General features: G+C 32.6%; 3 protein-coding genes across 6 annotated transcripts in view; 2 read left to right on the plus strand and 1 right to left on the minus strand.

Annotated features, from left to right (window-relative positions):
• Positions 1 to 11,297, plus strand: part of LOC144850692 (chromosome transmission fidelity protein 8 homolog) — a 119,149-nt gene extending 107,852 nt beyond the window's left edge. The window contains exons 2-4 of one of the 2 annotated variants that reach the window (XM_078708070.1): positions 9,834 to 9,914; positions 10,107 to 10,224; positions 10,437 to 11,297. In XM_078708070.1, coding sequence (XP_078564196.1) covers positions 9,892 to 9,914; positions 10,107 to 10,224; positions 10,437 to 10,706 — 411 coding nt within the window. In that variant the 5' untranslated portion in view covers positions 9,834 to 9,891 and the 3' untranslated portion in view covers positions 10,707 to 11,297. Of the gene's footprint in view, positions 1 to 9,759; positions 9,915 to 10,106; positions 10,225 to 10,436 lie in introns of those variants that run through there. The other variant, XM_078708069.1, reaches the window with a different exon arrangement.
• Positions 1 to 21,088, minus strand: part of LOC144850656 (U3 small nucleolar RNA-associated protein 4 homolog) — a 66,702-nt gene that overhangs the window by 17,796 nt on the left and 27,818 nt on the right. The window contains exons 1-14 of one of the 3 annotated variants that reach the window (XM_078708007.1): positions 9,528 to 9,616; positions 9,030 to 9,068; positions 8,819 to 8,881; positions 7,831 to 7,914; positions 7,466 to 7,640; positions 7,224 to 7,343; positions 6,399 to 6,464; positions 4,418 to 4,592; positions 3,793 to 3,947; positions 2,087 to 2,309; positions 1,569 to 1,675; positions 988 to 1,087; positions 604 to 668; positions 27 to 143 (exon numbers count right to left, since the gene is read on the minus strand). In XM_078708007.1, coding sequence (XP_078564133.1) covers positions 27 to 143; positions 604 to 668; positions 988 to 1,087; positions 1,569 to 1,675; positions 2,087 to 2,309; positions 3,793 to 3,947; positions 4,418 to 4,592; positions 6,399 to 6,464; positions 7,224 to 7,343; positions 7,466 to 7,640; positions 7,831 to 7,914; positions 8,819 to 8,881; positions 9,030 to 9,058 — 1,479 coding nt within the window. In that variant the 5' untranslated portion in view covers positions 9,059 to 9,068; positions 9,528 to 9,616. Of the gene's footprint in view, positions 1 to 26; positions 144 to 603; positions 669 to 987; positions 1,088 to 1,568; positions 1,676 to 2,086; positions 2,310 to 3,792; positions 3,948 to 4,417; positions 4,593 to 6,398; positions 6,465 to 7,223; positions 7,344 to 7,465; positions 7,641 to 7,830; positions 7,915 to 8,818; positions 8,882 to 9,029; positions 9,069 to 9,480; positions 9,617 to 21,088 lie in introns of those variants that run through there. The other 2 variants (XM_078708009.1, XM_078708008.1) reach the window with 2 other exon arrangements.
• Positions 13,538 to 19,972, plus strand: LOC144850678 (uncharacterized). Its single transcript, XM_078708049.1, has 7 exons — positions 13,538 to 13,659; positions 13,858 to 14,065; positions 14,946 to 15,088; positions 15,578 to 15,773; positions 16,420 to 16,577; positions 17,166 to 17,192; positions 17,802 to 19,972. Exons 1-7 carry the CDS (start codon positions 13,605 to 13,607, stop codon positions 17,972 to 17,974), a joined length of 960 nt encoding a protein of 319 aa, XP_078564175.1. The 5' UTR covers positions 13,538 to 13,604; the 3' UTR covers positions 17,975 to 19,972.

Below are 21,088 nucleotides of genomic sequence, written 5' to 3' on the forward strand. Positions count from 1 at the left end.
ATCTATATTAATATAAAATAAGCTACCTTTTGAAGGGACGGGACATCAAGATTGAGGTGGAATAATTTGACTCTGTGTACATCTGAGTATGCAATCCATGCTCCATCTTTACTTATTGAAGAGCAAACAATCTGGTCAATACCCTGCAAATTAAAACAAAATAATTTAATAGCATAATTGTATGAAGCTCTGTCTACACTATCAAACTAGTTTGACAAAGAAAGTGTGATATGCCCAAACATGGTAGTGATATGACATCATCTGCAGGTCCATATACGTGCACATAAAATTTGTTAGTGACAGAGTATGTATTTATTATTATTTTCATAGCAAGACATCTATTTATTTAACATCATCTTTAGTGAGGGTGGGCTATCCAGCTCCTGGGAAGGAATTGATCATTAAGGGCCCCTCGATAAAACATAAAATACATACATATATACATATCTTCATGACCTAATATCGTGACCCAAAGGATAGCTCCAACTCTAGTCCATCAGTTTTAGGCTATACTCATGTACAGCTAATTGTTGAATTTTTGTACAAAAATAAAAACAATTAAAAATTTAAAGCTGCAAAAATAACAGATGTTCAAATTTTTACCTTTGTCAAAATATCTAATAATTTTAATGGCTGTTCAGAAACTGTCAACGATGCTACATCTTTATCTGCAAGAATAGGAAAAAAATGTTGTGCTGTTGAATCCATCGTATAACCTCTGATTAAATAGGGAAAGTCTCATTTCTGTATATGCACCATGGTATAGATTAAAGAAATTGTATTAGTCCACTTTAAAATGGAAATTCGAACACACCTATTCAGGGGACATTAAGAGGACACGTTTCTGTGAAATGAACAAGGAGAAATATATAAAAATATATACACTACGACCAACCCACTTAATTAACAGGACATTTTGTTAGGTCCAAAGGTGCTCCATTACCGGTATTAATTAACAGTCTATCAAATATAATTGACTGTTCTCACCTGGGGTATCAGATGTGGATCCTAGCTTCCATACTTCTAAATGATACGGATATTGGAACAGTAAAAGTTTTGACTCTCCTGCACATTTTATCAGTGATTTCTAAGAGAAAAAATTAGGAAGTTTAGAATTATTATTGATCAATCAATAAGCAATTAAAATAAAACAAAATGGAATGTTTAAAAATTATAAAAACAGTAATAAAAACAAGGTTTATAAACAATATATAGCATTTATATATCACTTATTACTGTTCTTTCTATACATGTGTTAGGCCATCTGCTAGGCCCATCCTTGCTACATACAATGATGCCTACCATGCATGGTTAGGGCCTCTACTGTTCAGTTCATTTTATACACTGTATAATAGTTTACCAAAGCCTAAGAAATTGTTTGTGGTGTGAAATAGCAAAAGATCATATAAGTTCATTTGCATTGGATGTCCACAGTTTATTTAGCATTCCGCTTACGCCTAAACAGAAATCAACACTTCTGAGCAGGGGTTTTCATGAGAATGCAACATAAAATCCAGATGAATTACCAGTCCTGAGGGTATTTGGGGGGGGGGGAGTTATTGCATTACCTGCGGAAAGGTATGGTAGAGTCTTTTGTATTTTTCTATCTGACCACGTATTTGTGAATGTCCAGGTGAAACCTCAATAGGGTTGGTTACCAAGTTTGTATCAAGACCTATGACAGAAAAAGAAAATAATCTGAAACAGATGAATGTATGGAAGAAATAGTTTGAAAAACTATTTGAAAACCATAGCATATTAAGCATTTAACATTTTTAGAAGTCTACGAGGTGACCGGTAGTATGCTACTAGTAAATTTATTTTGTAAGTGGTGTGAAATAGCAAATAATCATATAAGTTCATTTGCATTGGATGTCCACAGTTTATTTAGCATTCCGCTTACGCCTGCACAGAAATCAACACTTCTGAGCAGGGGTTTTCATGAGAATGCAACGAAATTATATCCGTAAAAAACAATAAATATCATTTTAAAAATGGGTGTACAGATATTTTTAAAGGCTTTAAATCTATATTATTTAAAATTCTTATCATCAACCTCAATATTGCCATATGATATAAACTTTACCTCCAGATACAAGAAAATTTCCAGCAATAACCATAGCCCTGATGTCATGGGTGTGGCCAAACGCTATGTGCCTATTTCTGACCCATGCCTTGGTTCCGAGTCGATCATCCGTCACTGCAAGTGTAAACTGAACGATGGTTGGATCAACACCGGTCGTAAACACCGATGTTTCATCTTTGGTGACGCACATGGTCAGAATGTCCATCCGGTGGCTTGTGTAACCCTAAGTAAATTATATACAAAGGATAGGAAATAAATTCTAGTAGAACCCCTATTAAGGAGACACCTTCAGGACCAACAAAGTTTTCCCTTAATAGAGGTGACCCTGAATAGGTTTTTGGCTGTGGGGTTGAGTTTAAACATATATTTCATTTTGTTCCTTTATCTGAATAAGGATTCTACTGTATATCTGATATCATTTCAATATTTTAACACTACATAAAATTATCTAGATCTTGTATGTGTTCTTAGGATCTTCAGATGGGACTTTACGCTGTTGGTAAACAAATTGGCACACTATTTCATCCTCTCCCAGTGTGCTAATATAATACAGTATGTGACACACTGTGGTTGTCATGTGTTCATAGAGGGTGTAATAAGATTTTCTTGATTGTCAGGATAATAGAGAAAATATAAAAATTATTTCTACACTATCAAACTAGTTTGACAAATATGGTAGTGATATGACATATATATATATATATATGGGCAAATCACATTTTTTTTGTAACATAAAGTCTGATAGTGTAGACAGAGGTTTACTGTATTTCATCATCTAAATCTTGGAGAAGTAACCAAAGATTAAAGACCCCTTCCCTGCAATTTTGGACGTTTTTTGGAAAATAATACATATATATCACTTTAAAAACATTAAACCATGTCATTTCTTGTCTTAAATGTACGTTTTATGGTAAATTATGATAAAAAGTGAGAAACAATGCACTACCTAAGTAGCTCGCGGCGATCGACCTCTCGTGGACGGTCTTAGGCCTAGCCTAGCTAGGCTTAGTTTTGTAGGCCTAGCTGGTAAACATCGGTAACGTACGAACATCGTACGCGAGCTATATACCTAGCCTGATGTTGTATAGTTGCTGCATTAATTGTCTTTCTATTTTTGCCAGACTCCGTTGATACAAATTGGGGAAAACCCGGTATTTTCGCTGAAAAGTTAGGAGTCTTCCATTTGTTTTGGCCTCACGATCGATCGAAAAGTGGGCGAATTACAGGTGAAAAACAAAAATATCAATCCGCGCGCAATGCATTTTGGGATTTATAGCGGGCCGCTATAATTATTAGAATCGACTTATTTTTCACATTTTTAACCGTTTAAAGACGAAAAAAGTTATCGCAATAGGACCATATAGTATTATTTTTACATTAAATATAGTTTGTGATCTTAAATTAGATCTAAAAAACGTAGGGAATGGGGCTTTAAACATCTCACCAAATAACCAAAAGAAACTGAAGATAATATTAAAAGCAGTTTTAATTAGAATTTTGGATGGAATAATGTTTGATAGCATGCAACTTTGGTGCATTAAAACTTGTGTTGGTGTTCTGTTATGACATTTTGATTAATAACCCTTAAGTGTCAAATTCTTAAAATTATAAACATTTTTAACTTTTCACAAGAACTATTGGCGATGAACTACAGGAGTACTTTTTTTAAAATAAACAAAATTATGATTTGTGCTTCTTCTTCATACCTTCAACATTGTTCCGACACGGCCATCCCAAAACATTGTACGGCCAGTTGAATCGCCACTCACAATGGTATGATCCGAAAGGATAGCTACGCACCATACAATCGTCTCTTTCTTTTTAAATGTGCGTTGAAGAGTTATCCTCTGAACTGCATTCCCTGTAATATATTTACAAAAAAATCATTAATTTTAATTTACTGGATCAAATATTATTGTATTAATGTTTAATGTGATCCACTTTTAAAATCAGTCAATGGCTTTGCTTAAGTCAATTTTTAAAATAATCTAAGCAAATATTTTAAAGTATATATTAAAAAAAATCTTAAATGATGTCTATTCCACAAGAAAAAAAGAATGGCAGTAGTAAAGTCTCAGTTTTTCACTTAAGCACTTTAACTATCTTGACTTAAGCACATAATAGATAAAAACCACCTAAGGCCAATCCTCTAAAGTAACTCCACCTTCATAGTGAAGAACCACTAAGTCTATATATATTCCAAGTTAAATACCATATTTACTTCTTTCATTGCTATTCTCAAAATACTGTATACTCAACAAAAATTGCATTGAAAAACATTTTCATGTTTCTATTACAAATTATGTCGCCCTCTAGATGGCTTAAACATACCAGTAATAACGTTCCACACTTTCATATTATCTATTGACCCCGTAACAATAATCTCGTCAGATTTATGCCACGCAAGTGACACAATCCGTTGGTCTTGCGGATTCAGCATTCTGTCGTAGGTCACTTTCTCGGTTGTGAGGTCAAATAATCGGATGCAACCATTATCACTACCAGTCTGAAATGAAAATGAGGAAACATTTCTAGTGCTCCATACAATTAGAATGGCACGAAAAAATAGTCTTTTTTTTGTGTTTAAAATAACATAAGATTAAACATGCAAGTATGCATAGATATTGTAAGTGGTGTGAAATAGCAAATAATCATATAAGTTCATTTGCATTGGATGTCCACAGTTTATTTAGCATTCCGCTTACGCCTACACAGAAATCAACACTTCTGAGAAGGGGTTTTCTTGAGAATGCATATAAATATATAAAAGCAACAAAAAAGGGTAGTATTTTCATTTATTATCTGAGAAATACCAACTATCTGCAGAAAAAAAAATCAATATCTTTAAGGAGGGGTTTTCATTATTGGAACATAGTGTTGGATAGAAGCAGTATGAAATGGAAACAATGCGAATAAATATAATTCTCAAAAGAATAATTGATGAGGGTTTTTCCTCTATCTATTAAAAATATAATTTTACTTAAATTTCCCAGATGCAACGGAAATCAATATTTGGGAGGGGTTTTCACAAGAATATAACATTGTTGTAGAAAGCAGTATGAAATGGGAACAATGCGGATAAATATTAATATTTCTCAAAAGAATAACTGTGTGGGTTTTTCCCTTTATATATTAAAAATATAACTTTTACTTAAATTCCCCTGATGCAATGGAAATCAATATTTTTGAGGAGGGGTTTCCACAATGTAACATCAGTAAATAAAAGCAGTGTGAATTGGAAACCATGTGAATAAACATTAATAATTCTCAAAATAATAATTGATGTGGTCTTTTTTCATTTATAAGCTGTTAAAAATATAGTTTTTACTACCAATTCACCGGATGCAATGGAAATCAATATTTTTGAGGAGGGGTTGTCATTAATGCAACATTGTTTAATAAAACAACAAAGGCAATAAGAAGTAATAACAATACAAATATTCAATTCCCAAATTAATAATTGATATGGTAAGCTGTTTAACAATTGGTTTTATTTAATTGAGAGTGTTATTGTCACAAAATTAGAAAACGAAAATTCTTCAAAACAGTACTAAGCTGCTATATACAGTAGTGCAGGCAACACAACTTAAACAGTATTAAACAGGCTTTTTGGGTATTACAACTGCAACTGGGATTAAAATTACGCTCCTCAACTCGGAAGTTCTATTGTTTATTTTTAACAAACACACCAGAAACTAACTGTTACATCCTTAAAAAGTAGGCCTATCCAGGCCTTGTCTTTTGAAAATCATAGGTGTGCTACAAATTGCACTCCTCAATACATTCAGGGTTGTAAATCGTACTCCTCAAGGGCAGTTTAGGAGTGTGTAGGTGAGTGATCGCACTCGCTCGCCTGCATATCTATAATTTCAAATATCGGTCAACAGGTTGTATGCAATACACAACAACATGTAAATACCAATTTGTAAAATACAGTAAAACCTCGAAAAGAAGCACCGACACCCCCACCCCCTCCTCTTTGGTCTGCAAAAGCAATCTCGAAAAGAACCCCAGCCAAGAGTACAAAAAAAGAAGAATCCCAAAAGGCTTCTTTTAGAGGTTTTATGTTATACACTTATATATAAGACACGAATAAACCATGCTCGATTAAATCATCATCTGGTGGTGTGAAGATGTATATACAGCTTTAAACAATGTTTAGGGAATTTTGGATATTTCAGGGCATGCAAGTTGTTTTTGTACTGATGTATGATAGTGTGACAAAGGTCTTAATATGCAAGTGTTTGGAATGTATTGACTGTTAGTCTAAAGGTGTTAGGTTATTGAATTTTGAAACCATATGATTACTTACAGCAAGCAGCGTTCCAGCATGGTTTGCAGCAAGACACCAAGCGGCATTCCCATATAAAACTGAATACTAAAAAAAAATATTATGTTGCATAAATGTATAAAAAAAAAATGTTATTTCTTAATTAAAATTAGATAAAGTTATCGAATTTGTATATAAACTATATATTCATGTTTAGTACGAGTTATAATTTTCTTCCTATTCTTTGATAATTTAAAATATTTGTTATTTTGTAAATAGGTACATACAAAAAAGTAGTAATTATATACATGGATAAACCGGATTGAATATATAAATGAAAAAAGAAGACATCATGTAAGAATGATTGCTGAGCTATGAAAGATATTCATAGTACAAATCAATTATTGATATGTTAATTCTTTGGGAAAACCCATCGGTAGTTTTCCCGATATATTCCACAAAGGATAATAAACCATTACTAATAAACATAATTGATGCACTACAGATCGACAATAAATATTGTACATATATTGTATTCAGATGCAATTAATTGCTACTAGATCTTAAGCTCTGTCTACACTATCAAACCAGTTTTTCCAAAAAAATCTGATGTGCCCATATGGTAGTGATACCCCAATATGGTAGCCTTCAGAAGAAGTTCTAGTTGTTTCGCTATTGCTGTGGTGTCCCTTTTCCACTTATATATTTCTTTTCTTGCATTATATTAATTATGTTCATTATCGCTTGTATATTTATTATGTTACTCTGTATTTTGCTCTAATATTTGTGGAAATAAATATTATTATTATCATCATGTCCATATATGGGCAAATTACATTAGGGTAGACAGAGCTTTAAGATATTTACCTTAACAGTGTTTTTGACCAAGTCATATTCTGTGATGTCACCTTGGAAACCAGTGGTGAATAAACGACCTTTGACCCATGTTACGGAGTCTAGTTTACTTGTTCGTGATCCAGGTATAACCTAAATGGAAAAAGCAAAGTTGAAATAATTCATTATTAATTAATATTTTGAATGGTGGTTTTGTCTGTGTATTTGTGTAAAGATTCTTACAAAAACCCTTGGAAAAAAAAAATACTACTTACACGTTCCTGATTAAAATTGTGTTTCATGTTCCATATTTCAATGGCACCATCAGATCTAACAACAGCTAAACGTTCACTATCTTCATCATAAGCCATGCAGTGAATGGCAGTGGGGTGGTAGTCAAAAAATGTTACTCTGTGCACCGTACATATCCCATCCTTTACACCTTCACCACTAGTTGGATTAAACAAAAATACAGGGAGATATATTTTGATTTTAAATCTTATATTTTTAATAATTTTATCTTTTATAGTTCTTATGTATTGTGTATAATTATTATAAGATTCATAAACGGTCTGTATTATGAGGTCAATAAATGATGCTTCCCTGAACAAGATTTAATAGAACTTTTATTATTATATACCTTTTTATTTCTGAATTATTCATTTCATCGTCAATTTCTATTTCATCTTCAATTATGATTTTCTTTTTCATTCGTCTACTTCCGCTGCAATAAAACAATGTACATTTATTGACATTTTTTATTTGACGGAAAGAAAGACAAATAGTCCAATTGATAGCTACAGACCAGGTACTATCTACTATATAACGATTTTGGCAGCTAAACACCAGACCATAATAAGTCAAAGTTCACAAAAGACATGACTCACAAAGACCATAATAATGCGACATTTGTACAGCGCTATTTCATGAAAATCAGAGCACTGTGGACTTTTAACAACATTCTTCTCCCCCAAGGGGTTGATGGCAGCCTACTATAATGGCGTCATTACATCTGTCCATGACAGTGATTCAGTGTGTTAACTAGTACACCGGGGTAACCCACTACTCGTCTCGAAAGATGTACACGAGCAATGTGTGTACACTGGACCTACAGTTTATAGTCTTTATCCGAAAAGACATGTTCTACCGGCAGAACCATGGAGCGAGTGAGCTTTGAACCCTTGCCGATGTTATGGCTAATGGATAACCGCTCAGCCATAAGTAATATAGTTCAAAATTTAATTTTTTTTGGAAAATGTTTGTTAGTGCATTGCTCGCAGTTGGCTATTGTATAACAAAGTTAATAAAGAAAACATGTGTTCACATTGGCATTGTTGTATGTTCTTGTAATACTGTGGACGTATTTTGAAAAACATGTGTTCACATTGGCATTGTTGTATGTTCTTGTAATACTGTGGACGTAATGTCAAAAACGTGTGTTCACATTGGCATTGTTGTACGTTCTTGTAATACTGTGGACGTAATGTCAAAAACGTGAGTTCACATTGGCATTGTTGTATGTTCTTGTAATACTGTGGACATAATGTCAAAAACGTGAGTTCACAATGTCATTGTTGTATGTTTCTATAATAAACATAATATCAAAATATGTGTTCACACCACATTACCTTTTTAATTGAGATATTTCATCAACTTCCATTGGTTCATCCAATTTCTTTCTTCTCCCCCTACTATTAATTAATAAAAATAAAAAAGATAAAACCAAATAAACATACTATGTATATGTACACTGTCATCACAATTTGGAAAAAGTGATAAAAATTTATGGAAAAAAAAAATAGAGGGCAATATAATCGTGCCAGTATGCATGTATCGTACCTTTTTCTTCGCTCTCGATTCACAGACATAACGAATAAGCTGTGAAAAAAATGACAATTATTTACACTAACAATAATATATTATGGGTCAATCAATCAATCAATAATAGATATGAATTCTAATTTTCTATATTGAGCATTAAATTAAAAAAGAGAATTTATTCATGAAAAAAATGATAACAATGATTTAATAGTATCTACTCTAGGCCTAGGCTAGTTGTAACAATATAAATTTAGTATAGTATTGTTGTAGGCTAGCCAGTTAGGGCTAGGCCTAGCCTAGATTCTAGCGAACGCCGGCAAGGTCGGCCTCCTACTACTGGCCTAGGCCTACTCCTAGCCGGGACTTTTTGTGGCGGTCGACATGGTGATGATGGATTGATGGCCCATTGCAAATGGAATCAGAAGAGTGGGCTCTACTAAAGAAACACAATTTCTCTTTATGTTTTTACCTAAATGTTTAGAGGAAGGAAATGAATACACAAGTTACTAAAGTTACATTTTATGGGTCAGCCGAAAAAAGAAAGAGAATCCACCTGCAACACTAACACACGTTTTTACGTCGAATGCGTGTGTGTATATTATAGACTGATTATCCATACGCATGCTGTATGTCGTCCAAGCGAGTCCAAGGTATATAAAAGCCTTATTACCATTGGCTAAAATTGTGCAAAGACCAGTAATCAACTAATTGAAATAGCGCTTTAAAACGTAGTCTTGCACTGCCATCCGTAAATTTAGAGACGACTTTGTTTACAATTTTCCGCGCGAAAAGAAAACACGCAAGAAGGAGGTGGAAGAGGAGATGCCTAGGTCTCTAGGCCTAATTTATTTATTTGTTTTAAATAATAACATTCATAAATATGGTACAGATAGTAGTGAAAATGTAAGGGGCAAGTACTGTTATGTCATAAAATATATTTTGAAATAGTAATATAGAAATTATATAACAATGATCGATTTGGTTTGGCAAACGACAGGGACAACAGTCCGGCATGTTTACATGCAGATAGTGGCTTCAAGTCGTTTCGCCCCTTTTAATTTGTTGATATGATCGTTTTAATTTTATTATTTATAGGAAAAATGTTGATGGTTGCCCGGAGTGGTTGCTTATCGAGCTTCAGGGTCGACTAGAATCCAGACACGAATGTCAGTTGGCGGGTAACTTTATTGGCGACCTTCATTTTAATAAACAGGCAAGTTCGAAGTACCTGTTTATATTTCTAAAAAAGCTACAGAATCCTTGATTAATTTAAACAAATATTTGATAATTTGTTTATATTAATTAATGAACAATGTAATTTATTCTAGTACTTTTTAGATGTATGTACATGTGATGTATTTCTATGATGTTGTACTGTATATATACTTGATGTTTAACTCAATAACTGTTTTTCCATTTCTGTAGGGCATTCCAATTTTCATAATTGGACATCATATTTTGTATGGAAAAGTACACAACCTTGATAAACCATTTATTGTAATGATGAAGCAATGTGCACAGGAATCATCAGATTCTATGGAAATGGAGACAGACCAATTAAAAGACTCACAAAGTCAATCCACTGAACAATTGGCCGAGACTCATTATATAGTGAATGCAATTATTAAACGTAAACTCGTATTTAAAACAAGACCTAAACCGATTATTACGAATGTTCCGAAAAAAGTGTTCTGAGTACTTAGTTCAAAAGTACAATAAACATTTTTGCGCTTTTTCTAATGTAAAAATATGATGTGTAAACAATCTCTTGGCTCTTTTTTCTGAAAACCCATTAGATAGCCACTGTCTTTTTGCCCTTATGTCACTACATTTCAAGCCACAGTAGAAGGCCTTCTTTGGAACACCAATATCCAGGGGACACTTTCCCATAAAATGAACAAAGGCTAAATATGTGTTTTAAAAAATACACATTATTATTGTAATCAATACCTGTATTCATGAAAACATGATATTCTGTCCCAGGTGTGCCATCAAGTAAATAAAATACTGAAACATACAGAATTAAGTACCGTTTTATTCTAACGAGGCGTTTATTGTTCGGTAGGGTTTTTAGAGGGGCGTTTATTCGAGGGAGGCATTTATTTGTTTGGGTATAATATGGTAGAATGTATGTCAATGTCAATTTTTTTAAATTCCAAACGACGTTTATTCAAAGCGTGGCGTTTACTCTAATAAATACGGTTACTTCTAAAGAAAAGCTGATAGATATTAGCAATCACTAAATATAACATAATACGCAAAATAAAAGATTTATATTTTAATCAATTATTGGTTGTTATAATTATTAATCACTTAGTAGCCTCATAAAAAAGGATTGTTTCAACAAAATTTGGGAGAAAATCGAGCAAGAAATGATACACTGAATGAGAGAAAAAATCCAATTTTTAATTCAGATGAGTTACCGTTTGATGATGGCACACCATTTTACACCTGTGTTGGTCAAGTAGGCCTCGGTAAATGAAATATTTAACCAAAAAAGGAAGAAACGAAAGAAATCAAAGTATTTGTAATCATATATCGATATTTCACAACATCAAAACAAAAACAATACAAAAAGTTTCCCAACGGCTGTCTTTACCTGGTAGGTATGTGAATAAACAAACAAAACCAGGATTTCGTTAGTAAGTAGTTTTTGTTCTCAAAGTATATCATATTGTGATATCGGCACACTTTTGGGAAATCCGTATAAGTTAAACCGATCATACATATATCCAAATGAGGCGTTAACACAGGTATCAAATTCAAGGTAGAAAAATACTTGGCAGCAGATGCAAGGTAGAAACTGCAAGATTGAATTGAAATATTTTATTTATTCTGGGCGACCTCTTCAGTCAAAGACTGGTCTCCCAGGGGGCCCAGTCAGTGGCTGTGATGTACTAGTACACCGGGGTAACCCCCTACTCGTCTCGAAAGATGTACTAGGTTGCACAAAGAATATTTGGACTTCGCTAAAATCTTCTGGTCAGCCTATCTGTATGGTTAGCATTTTTAACGGCATTAACTTGAGATTCGGTCAGGGCCACTTCAAAACGGAAACCAATACCTTAAAAGGAAGTAATTGTTAGAAATTTAATATAAAAAAGGCAGGGAAAAAGAAAGAAAAAGGATTTCCGGGTGACGTTTTTTTTCACATTTGCGGAGAACTTTTACATTTGCTTTTTGGAGCGGCAGTGACATGTCCTCTTCGTTGGTTCGGTTCCCACCCCAAGAATGCTACAGTATCACTTTCATAAAGAAAATTACGGTAATGACAACGATTAGTCTTAAAAAGTTATACAAACTTCTAAGTTTAGAATTTGGTGCATAAAATTAATGTTTTGTACTGTAAATATTTACAAACACAACACAATGGATAGATATTATTATCATTCTGTTCTGTCTGTCCATTCTAATAGTTTCAATGCAATTAAAGTGAACAGATGAGATTTTGTTTACATAATTTATAATATTATTATTATTATTATTATAGTTTATGAAACTGAAAGTGTCATTTAGAAATTTTAAAAACTTAAATTGATGTTTAATACTAAATGCTTTCCAAATCCGATCCACCCCCGCTTTTAGGATACGTTGTTATTGCTCATGTCAAAAATAAATTGTGGGAAATGTAAACCTTTTTAAGGCATGCGAAAGAGAAATAAGACATTTGTTTACAATTTATAATTGTGGTGTTGAGGAAGAAGAGTTCCTTTTGTTGTTACCGTAGCAGAGTGTGAACTAGAGTTAATAATGTATCGTCGTCCCCCTGACAAAATAATTTTTACAAAAATTTGTGTTGAATATGCCATTTTAATGTCACATAATTGTTATTTTTGAAACAAAATTTAGATCGAATAAAAATATAAACTTGAAAGCAGTAGTCAAATTGGCATTCCAGCCACGGGTTTTGTCATTTTATAAGTGAAAAAATGTTTTTTCCCTACATAATTTATTAAGGAGGTATTTATACTTTAGTATTGATTAATATACTGATTTATAAAAATATGGAAGGCCACGTCTTTAACTGAATAATGCAAAGCCACTTTTTCCGTTTAAAAAATACCGGGTTGAAGGGATTTTTAAAGGAATACAAAAGAGGCACAGCCAGCACTAACATGGCACCAAAATCAAGTAAAGCGTGAGAATATTAAGTCCCTTGGCATTTTTTGTACAACAATGTTTCAAATACCAACAATATTTCAAAAAAAAATATCAAATTAATTCTTAAACCCGTTTCTATTCTGCCCACACAATACAAAAAATAAGAAAAATTCTCAAATCCTTATTTTCGTTATTAGGAACAACGAATTATTTCCTCGGACAACTAATAACCAATCATTGTGCAATGATGTGTGTTTGTAACACCATTGAATATGGAAAGTAATTACTGTGATGGTATATGGAAATTATAGTTTAAATCTAAAAATAGACTATGGAGTTTCCACTAAAGAATATCAAACAGTATTATAATATACTGGTTCTCGATCGTTTGTTAGTTATACAAATGAACTCCAACATCAAAGATCTACTCAATCTTGTTGTGGAAATTTGTATTTAAACGTATATAGTAACAACGTTGCGCATCAAAAAATCATGATGAGTTTAGTATATTATCTTGGTTCGTTTGTAATACTACCATGTTTAATGTCTCATATGTCAAGTAAGTGCGCTATTGATATTGAAAACAATTTAATTTATATAATTACAGCCGGCGGACGAGAGACAAAACTGGACGTCGATCCGTGCATTCATGATAAGCCTACGAAACCCATTTAGATGTCGCATGCATAATGGTAAGACAAGAGGTCATTTTTTTTCAGCCAGAGCATACTAAATCAGACTTAACTTCATTTTTTTGCAGGCGCAGAGATACAATTTAGCCTGACAGGTGGTGTGAATCCAAGTGTCGGTGTACTAACAGTAATCGAAGGAGGAGAAACGTATACGATCGTTGATGGGCCTCATCAATTATTCACAGATACTGAAGCTAAAGCCGTCTGCACAAGTGCAGCCCTACAGCATCTAGGATTTTTGTATTACGAAAATGTAACAAGGTAAGGTTTGTGATTTTGATTATTACAGTATTACCAAGGCATCTAACAACAGGATGCTGAGCTCGGCGGAGATCAAGCGGATAATCTGTAGCTGCGACATGATCAGTTCCACGCCCTTATACATACACCGTACGCCGCGGAGAATATGCACATAATACAATACAGTTGGTATTTGTCGCAGCCAGACATATATTAAAGGACTGTTAAGCGTTCCTACTTTCCTATCTTGGCAAGGCGAACTCAATGTTACCGTGAGCAGTAATAATTGCCTCATGGTTTGTCCGTGAAAATCGCATTAAACGCCATCGATTGTCTATTGGCGCTATATAGAGTGCCGCGTCGTCACGTCGTAATCAACATTCACATGATAAGATATACACCAGAACGCTAGAGCACGAGCTTATTTTTTTCCTGTATTGCATAAAACAATATAAATTACGGTACATTACTCTCGGTTACATTAAACAAATAATACAAAATAAATAAAGTAACATTTACTAAACGTTATGGCTATTATTATACAAAAATATCGATAGGCCTACAGATTTCATTTAAACAAGAAAAGTATGGTGCAACAACAAAACATTGAACGTGATAAGGCCTAAACACATAAGTTCTCTGTCTAACCATTTTTTAAAGGTACTGTTTAATTTCTCTATTCCTCTCATGTGCCGATTTCATTTTTGTTAATTAGGCCTACCTTGCAGTCATCGATCCTATAACTGTTAGTTAGCCCAATATCGTAAATAATATTTTATTATTACAAAAACATACTAAGACCGCAGCATAATAAAATTTAAGTGTATTCATCCATTTCACCAATCAACAAAAACAAAATCTTCACGTGATCTTTTTTATGAATATCGTTTATTGTGCCTAGCCATGCGAACGCAAAAGGAAACCTTGCTACGCTGAGTTGTGAAAATGATGACGCGTCAAGTTGCAAGTTCACGAAGATAGATGATCATGATAACTGTTCAGAATGTTACCACCAAGCAAGCATAGTTCTACGTTGCTACAAAGGTTAGTAGTCATTATTTTTCACTTATAGTCTGGTAGTTTAACCGGGAAAAATGGTACAAAAGAAATGTTTAAATAACATATATCCATAATCGACAAAAATCCATCTTGGGAAAACATTTTTACACGCGTTTTTCATTTATTTTAAATTTTTGATGATAAAAAAAAATGGCCTACTGTATGATTGTATATCTTGGTGTTAGGTAGAAAGGGACACAAACATTGTATGCATTTAGACCATGGTAGGCCTATCAACCAAAGGCTGCCTTTGTGTATCTGCGAAACATCCGTGCGACATGCGAGAAACAATTATATATTATTTTAAAACATTCACCAGACAACATAAAATAACCCACGAAGATTTTAAAAGCACATTATGCGCGCTGAAAAATATTTTCCAAAATACAACCTCTGGATCATGTCAACCCTCTTAATCCTAAATCCGAACACAAGTTTTGCGACGGCATAAAACATTACCTAATTATGTTACAGATGAGTCAATTGTGTTTGTGACTAACACAAAGCCACATGAATGCGTGTTGGAAGGTGCAATGAAAACTTATTTTGAGGACCAATTTTATGAAACAAAATGTATGAAAGCCAATGATAACCAGACGGCAACAGCTAAAGTGATTTGTAAAAATGAAGGATTAGATGGAGGTCAAATTAACCACATCGATGCAAAAACGTAAGTAATATATTATTCTAAACTATAATATGTATGCAACTGTTTCGTATTTACCTACTTTTCCGGAATATTCATTCATTTGGTCAAAATATCAAGGAAAAAGTGCAAGATTACAAGCAACAATGGGAGTTAAAATGGTATAAAACTTCATTAAAAGCAGAAAAACATAATCATTGTTTATCAAAAAGCAAGAAGTATATTGTTTAAATGTTGTTTGAAAGCTAAAGGATTGTATGTGTGTACACTCGATATTTTCGCTGCTTTCATTTATTAACTGATGCTCATCTAAATGTTGGCGCCTACATCGTTTTTTTCGCTGATTGTTGTTTTCAATTACCTTTTCCTTGTGTTAGTGGTCATATGACCGAGTATTATAATAATGTAAAATGTTGATATATATATAAACCCTTCCACCGGAATATATCAGTGTTTCCTACGTAAACTGGAACCCCTATCCTAGTGTCTACTGTAAATAAATGTTTTTTTTGTTTTCATTTTAATCTTAAAATAATAATAATAAACACTTTATATTTTACATTGTATCTATTCATTTGAAGAGCTGGATGTACACCACAATAGATACCGTACCATTATTTTTGCAATACATATATTGATATCTTTATCGTTGGCCGTATTATCATTTCAGAGGTTCTGAAGCCAAGTACAAAGACCTATATCTATACTGTAGAGACACAAGTATTGATAATTGCACTTGGAAACAACCTGCAGATGTTCAGGATCAATGTATGGAGAACGGTAAGAAGCCACCTCGTCTGTTGGCCGTCAAGTGTTCATTTGAAAATGGTAAGATCTACGAAATATATCGATTAATTTATTTCTTGTAGAGAGATTAACTTTTGATCTCAACACAAACTGAAATAGTGTGTACTGGCTGTAGACTTCTTCAGCAAAATGACCCGTTTCCCGCGGTGGAGACTTTTGAAGAGGTCCAGCCAGTAGACGAACATTTCGAAGGTAAATTTTCCTTTCAGTTTATTCTCTCTACTTGATATTTACCAACACAAATGAGCCTTCATATTGAAATGTATTTCCTGTTTGATTGATTGATATCAATATTGACTTATTTATTAATATTGTTATAGGCCTATCATATAATTTATTTCACCAATTTATATACAAATACAAGTGTTGCCCGAAGTGCAGTGTGGCTCTCACACAGAAATATAACTACAAATAAAAATATTTAGTGAATATTATATAAACAATTTAATTATTTTTTGAAAAAGTTTAAAATTGCAAGATACTAGAAGCCTATAATATATTTTTAAAATAGCACAATTCCTTCAAAGCTGATAACTAAGTGAATGATTAATACAATATTTGGCTTGGTCCAAAAATTAACATAGTACTATTTATCTTTGTATATTTAAGGTGCCCGTAAAGACTTTTGCGAAAATGGTAAGTGTGGCCTATATTTGATTTTTACTCGCATGCATAAAATAACGTTAATACAATATATTAATAATGTTGATATTGTTACTTCAAATAACAAGGCCATATACATGGCTACAGTCGCGTGCTAAAATTTGAGTTAGTGTTTACCGACCAACCGACATAGTGAACTGTAGAGTCGCGTTGCACGCGACTAAAAATGTTAAATGTTAAACTATGTCTACACTATCAAACGTTAATGTGACAAAAAAATGTGATGTGCCCATATATGGACATGATGATGTCATATCACAACCATATTTGGGTATATCACTACTATATTTGTCAAACTAGTTTGATAGTGTAGTCAGAACTTTAATGTACCTTGGAAATATAGATAAATAAGTACCTAGTTCGTTAACCCGTTTATTACATCTATTGACCATCACTATTGTGGATAGAAAGTTTTTATGTGTACAACGATTAACAAACTCAACTGGAATTTTTGTTTTAGCGCGTCGAGTATAATTTTTTTGGTGGCAATTATCACATTTCATCCGGTTATTGGTATGGAATGATCAATAATCAAATCGTTATCATACAAATATTAATTAATGTATAAACTTGTTCTTTCAGGTTTGTACTATAAAAAGAAAGAAGACATACATCAATGTTTAAATCGCTGTACTCAAATCACCCCAGCACAACTGGCTGACTTCCACAGCACCCAACAATCGCCGAATTCATCAGCTCAGTCAAGTGTTGTATGGGTATCCATATTGGTAGCGGGTTTATTTTCAGCGCGATAACTGAACCGACGGTTCGAAGTATATTACTAATATACCACTGCAGAATGTTTGTTGTCTGATCACTCGCAGCTGAAATGTCGTCTGTTTTATCTTATTATCAATTTTTAAGGAAGCATTCAAATTGTGTATATACTTCAGTTTTTCAAATTGTTTTTGCTTTGTATGTGTCAGTGTTAGTGATATTTTGTAATGTGATAGGCCTATGTGTACTTTTTGTTGCAAGGGGTATTAGGGATTTCATTTCTACTTAAGTAGGTTCACTTGCATATTGTAATGTAACAATTTATCCCGCTTATTTGTTGTATTTGTGTTTGATATTGATATGCAATAAATGAAATGGTGGTGGTGGTGTGGTGGACGACTCTTGCACGACATGTCACCGTAGGCTACGAAAAGTCTGCGCATGCTTACGAACCAATCGGCTTTCACTACCAGAGTTTTGTAAGAGTTTGGTTCAGGTCGTGCAAGTCGTCAGAGAGGATTGAGAATGAGAAAAGAACGGTTGTACCATGTGTGAATGTAAACAATGCAATATTTATATTTCTTTCTGGATATTTTAATTTATCGTTTTGATCTAGCTTTTTGCTTTTTTGTTTTGTATCTTTATTGAGATCCAGACACATATACCCACAGATTTGTATTTTGTTTTCAGTAATTTGATGTGTATATTTCTTTTATATACAGTATAAACCCTTAATAGGGAAAACCTTCGGGACTAAAACGTGTTCCTTTAATAGGTGTCCCTTGAATAGAGGTTGGTCAATAGTGTTTGTTTAATGGGAAAGTGTTCTTTTCAGTTTCCACTGAATGGGATGTTCTATAGGAGGGGTTCTACTGTAGACCTATACGTTAGTGTAAGGCAACTTTTAAAAATCAATGTCGCCATTGATATTACCATGATGTTACAAAGAGGTCGACATCATTTTAAAAAGAAAGGAACTACTAGAGCCTAATCGATAGTACATGTATAGTTATGAAAAGGCAGCCTGTTTATTATTACTTGTGATTATTATCATACTTGACCTTTTAATATAAAGTTAAAGTAATAATCTATTCTATTAAAACCCTTTCTTTATATTTTAACCTAAGTCTATTATTCGCTATCACCAACGTTCTCAAATTTCTAGATTGAATCAATCTATTGAACAACAAAGTTAGGCTACAAATTATGGTTAAAAAAAATTACAACCGTAATGCGAGGTCATAATTGATTTTACGTTTCGGCCTTTATTTGAAAAATATTAAAGTTAATTGTACACAAACAATTTTCAATCAAATTTTTTTGAATATTTAATTGATTGAGACCAAAATATTATATTCGATTTCAAATTGTGGAACTTCTAAGTTAATTAAGAATTCATTTGTAAATTTGAAAGTCGGTTGTACAAACAATTTTCAATTTAATTTTTGTAAATATTTAATTGTTTTTTAAATAGGTTTGCTGGAGACCAAATTTTCGATTTGAAATTGTGTACTATTATTTTTTTGTCAGTTATAATGAAAGATATAATAATGAATTAAAAATAATGACGTATTAGATGACGTAACAATTTAACGAAAGTGTATTAACTTTTTATTACAATAATGTTGTAAAAAACTATATTTTTTCACAAATTAAGCCGTATTAAAGGTATTTTATCATTGGAAATTAACAAAATAAATGTATTAAAGGAAGAGTGTGAACTGGAACCAGGATTTTCAAAAACATAATATGTAAATAGTTGAATAGGCCATTTTTATATGACATAATAGTTATGCAATTTGACAATTGGATTAAAAACAATATTTTGGTTATGAACACGTAATTTACAAACAAATTGGCAAATCGTGTGTCTGGAAGTGAATGGGTTCTGGTTAAACATATTGTATTGTCTCCCTAAAAAATAATTCTTAAAAACATTTTTGTTGAATATTCCATTTTAATGTAACATAATAGTTATCCACTTTGACCAAAAATTGGATCGAAAAAAAATGTAATTTAAAGAAAAAAATGGTCAAATTGGCTGCCAGCCAAGGGATTTTTGGTTGACTTTAACATTTATTTTGTCATTTTATGATTTTTAAGTGAAAACATGATTTTTTTCGTTTTTTTTCTATTGAACTGATTAACAAAACAAAATAATATATTCAAAGTCTGATTTACCTAATCTTCATTTTTCATGTTTTTGGGGACAATACATCTTTAAATTTATTAAAACTGCAAAATGTGAATGTTATCTTGTTTTTATGGTTTTGAGGGATATTTCATATTGATTCTTTCACTTTACGACCAATTAAACTTTTTTTTTCAAAAACTTTAATGTTATTACATATATATATATTATATTTCTGCAATATTCTATGTTGTTTCTTGTTTTATGTCCGATTTCAGTGTTTTTTTGTGGTATTGATATTACTATGTTAATAAGGACCACTTTAGATAATACTTCTAAAGAACATTTATTAGTTTTCCTTGTATCATTTCAAACTGTGTACCCATTTAATGTCATGTTTATACACTGTTTTATTTATAAATTATGTTAGCAAATGCAACTACATAATTGTTAAAATTTCAATCTATAGGGATTGAAAACAAAAATCAGTCTGAAATGTTTGATTGAATTTGATTACGGGTGCACGTGTAAGTAAACAATGCAAAGATTGTGATTTTCAGGTTAATTATCGCAGGAGTACAAAGTGTATCTTTACCATTGTTCCAATAAAAGATTGTTCATGAAAAATGATATTACCGATTGTTTACTTTCGTTCAGCTAAAATTAAAAATCGAGAGTTCAACAGATTAGGTGGCCTATGCAATAACATGTAGCCTACAAAGAGTGGGAAGGGAAGAGTGAAAATATCCAGGTAAGAGTGAAAAATAACCAAGGAAGAGTGAAAAACGTTACTCTTGCAAATTTCATGACGTTTCGGTTTACACACCTCGACCGCCTGAAGTTCTGTCTACACTAAAACTAGTTTGACAAAAAAAGTGTAATGTGCCCAAACATCGTAGTGATATGCTTAAATATGGTAGTGATATGACGTCATCGTGTCCATGGGCATTATTTTTCTCACGTAAAGTTTGATAGTGTAGACACCTTTATAAGAAAATCGTTTATGTGAAAATTATTTGAC

The sequence above is a fragment of the Antedon bifida genome, chromosome 8 (genome assembly GCF_963402885.1).
Source record: "Antedon bifida chromosome 8, ecAntBifi1.1, whole genome shotgun sequence".
Lineage (NCBI taxonomy): Eukaryota > Metazoa > Echinodermata > Crinoidea > Comatulida > Antedonidae > Antedon > Antedon bifida.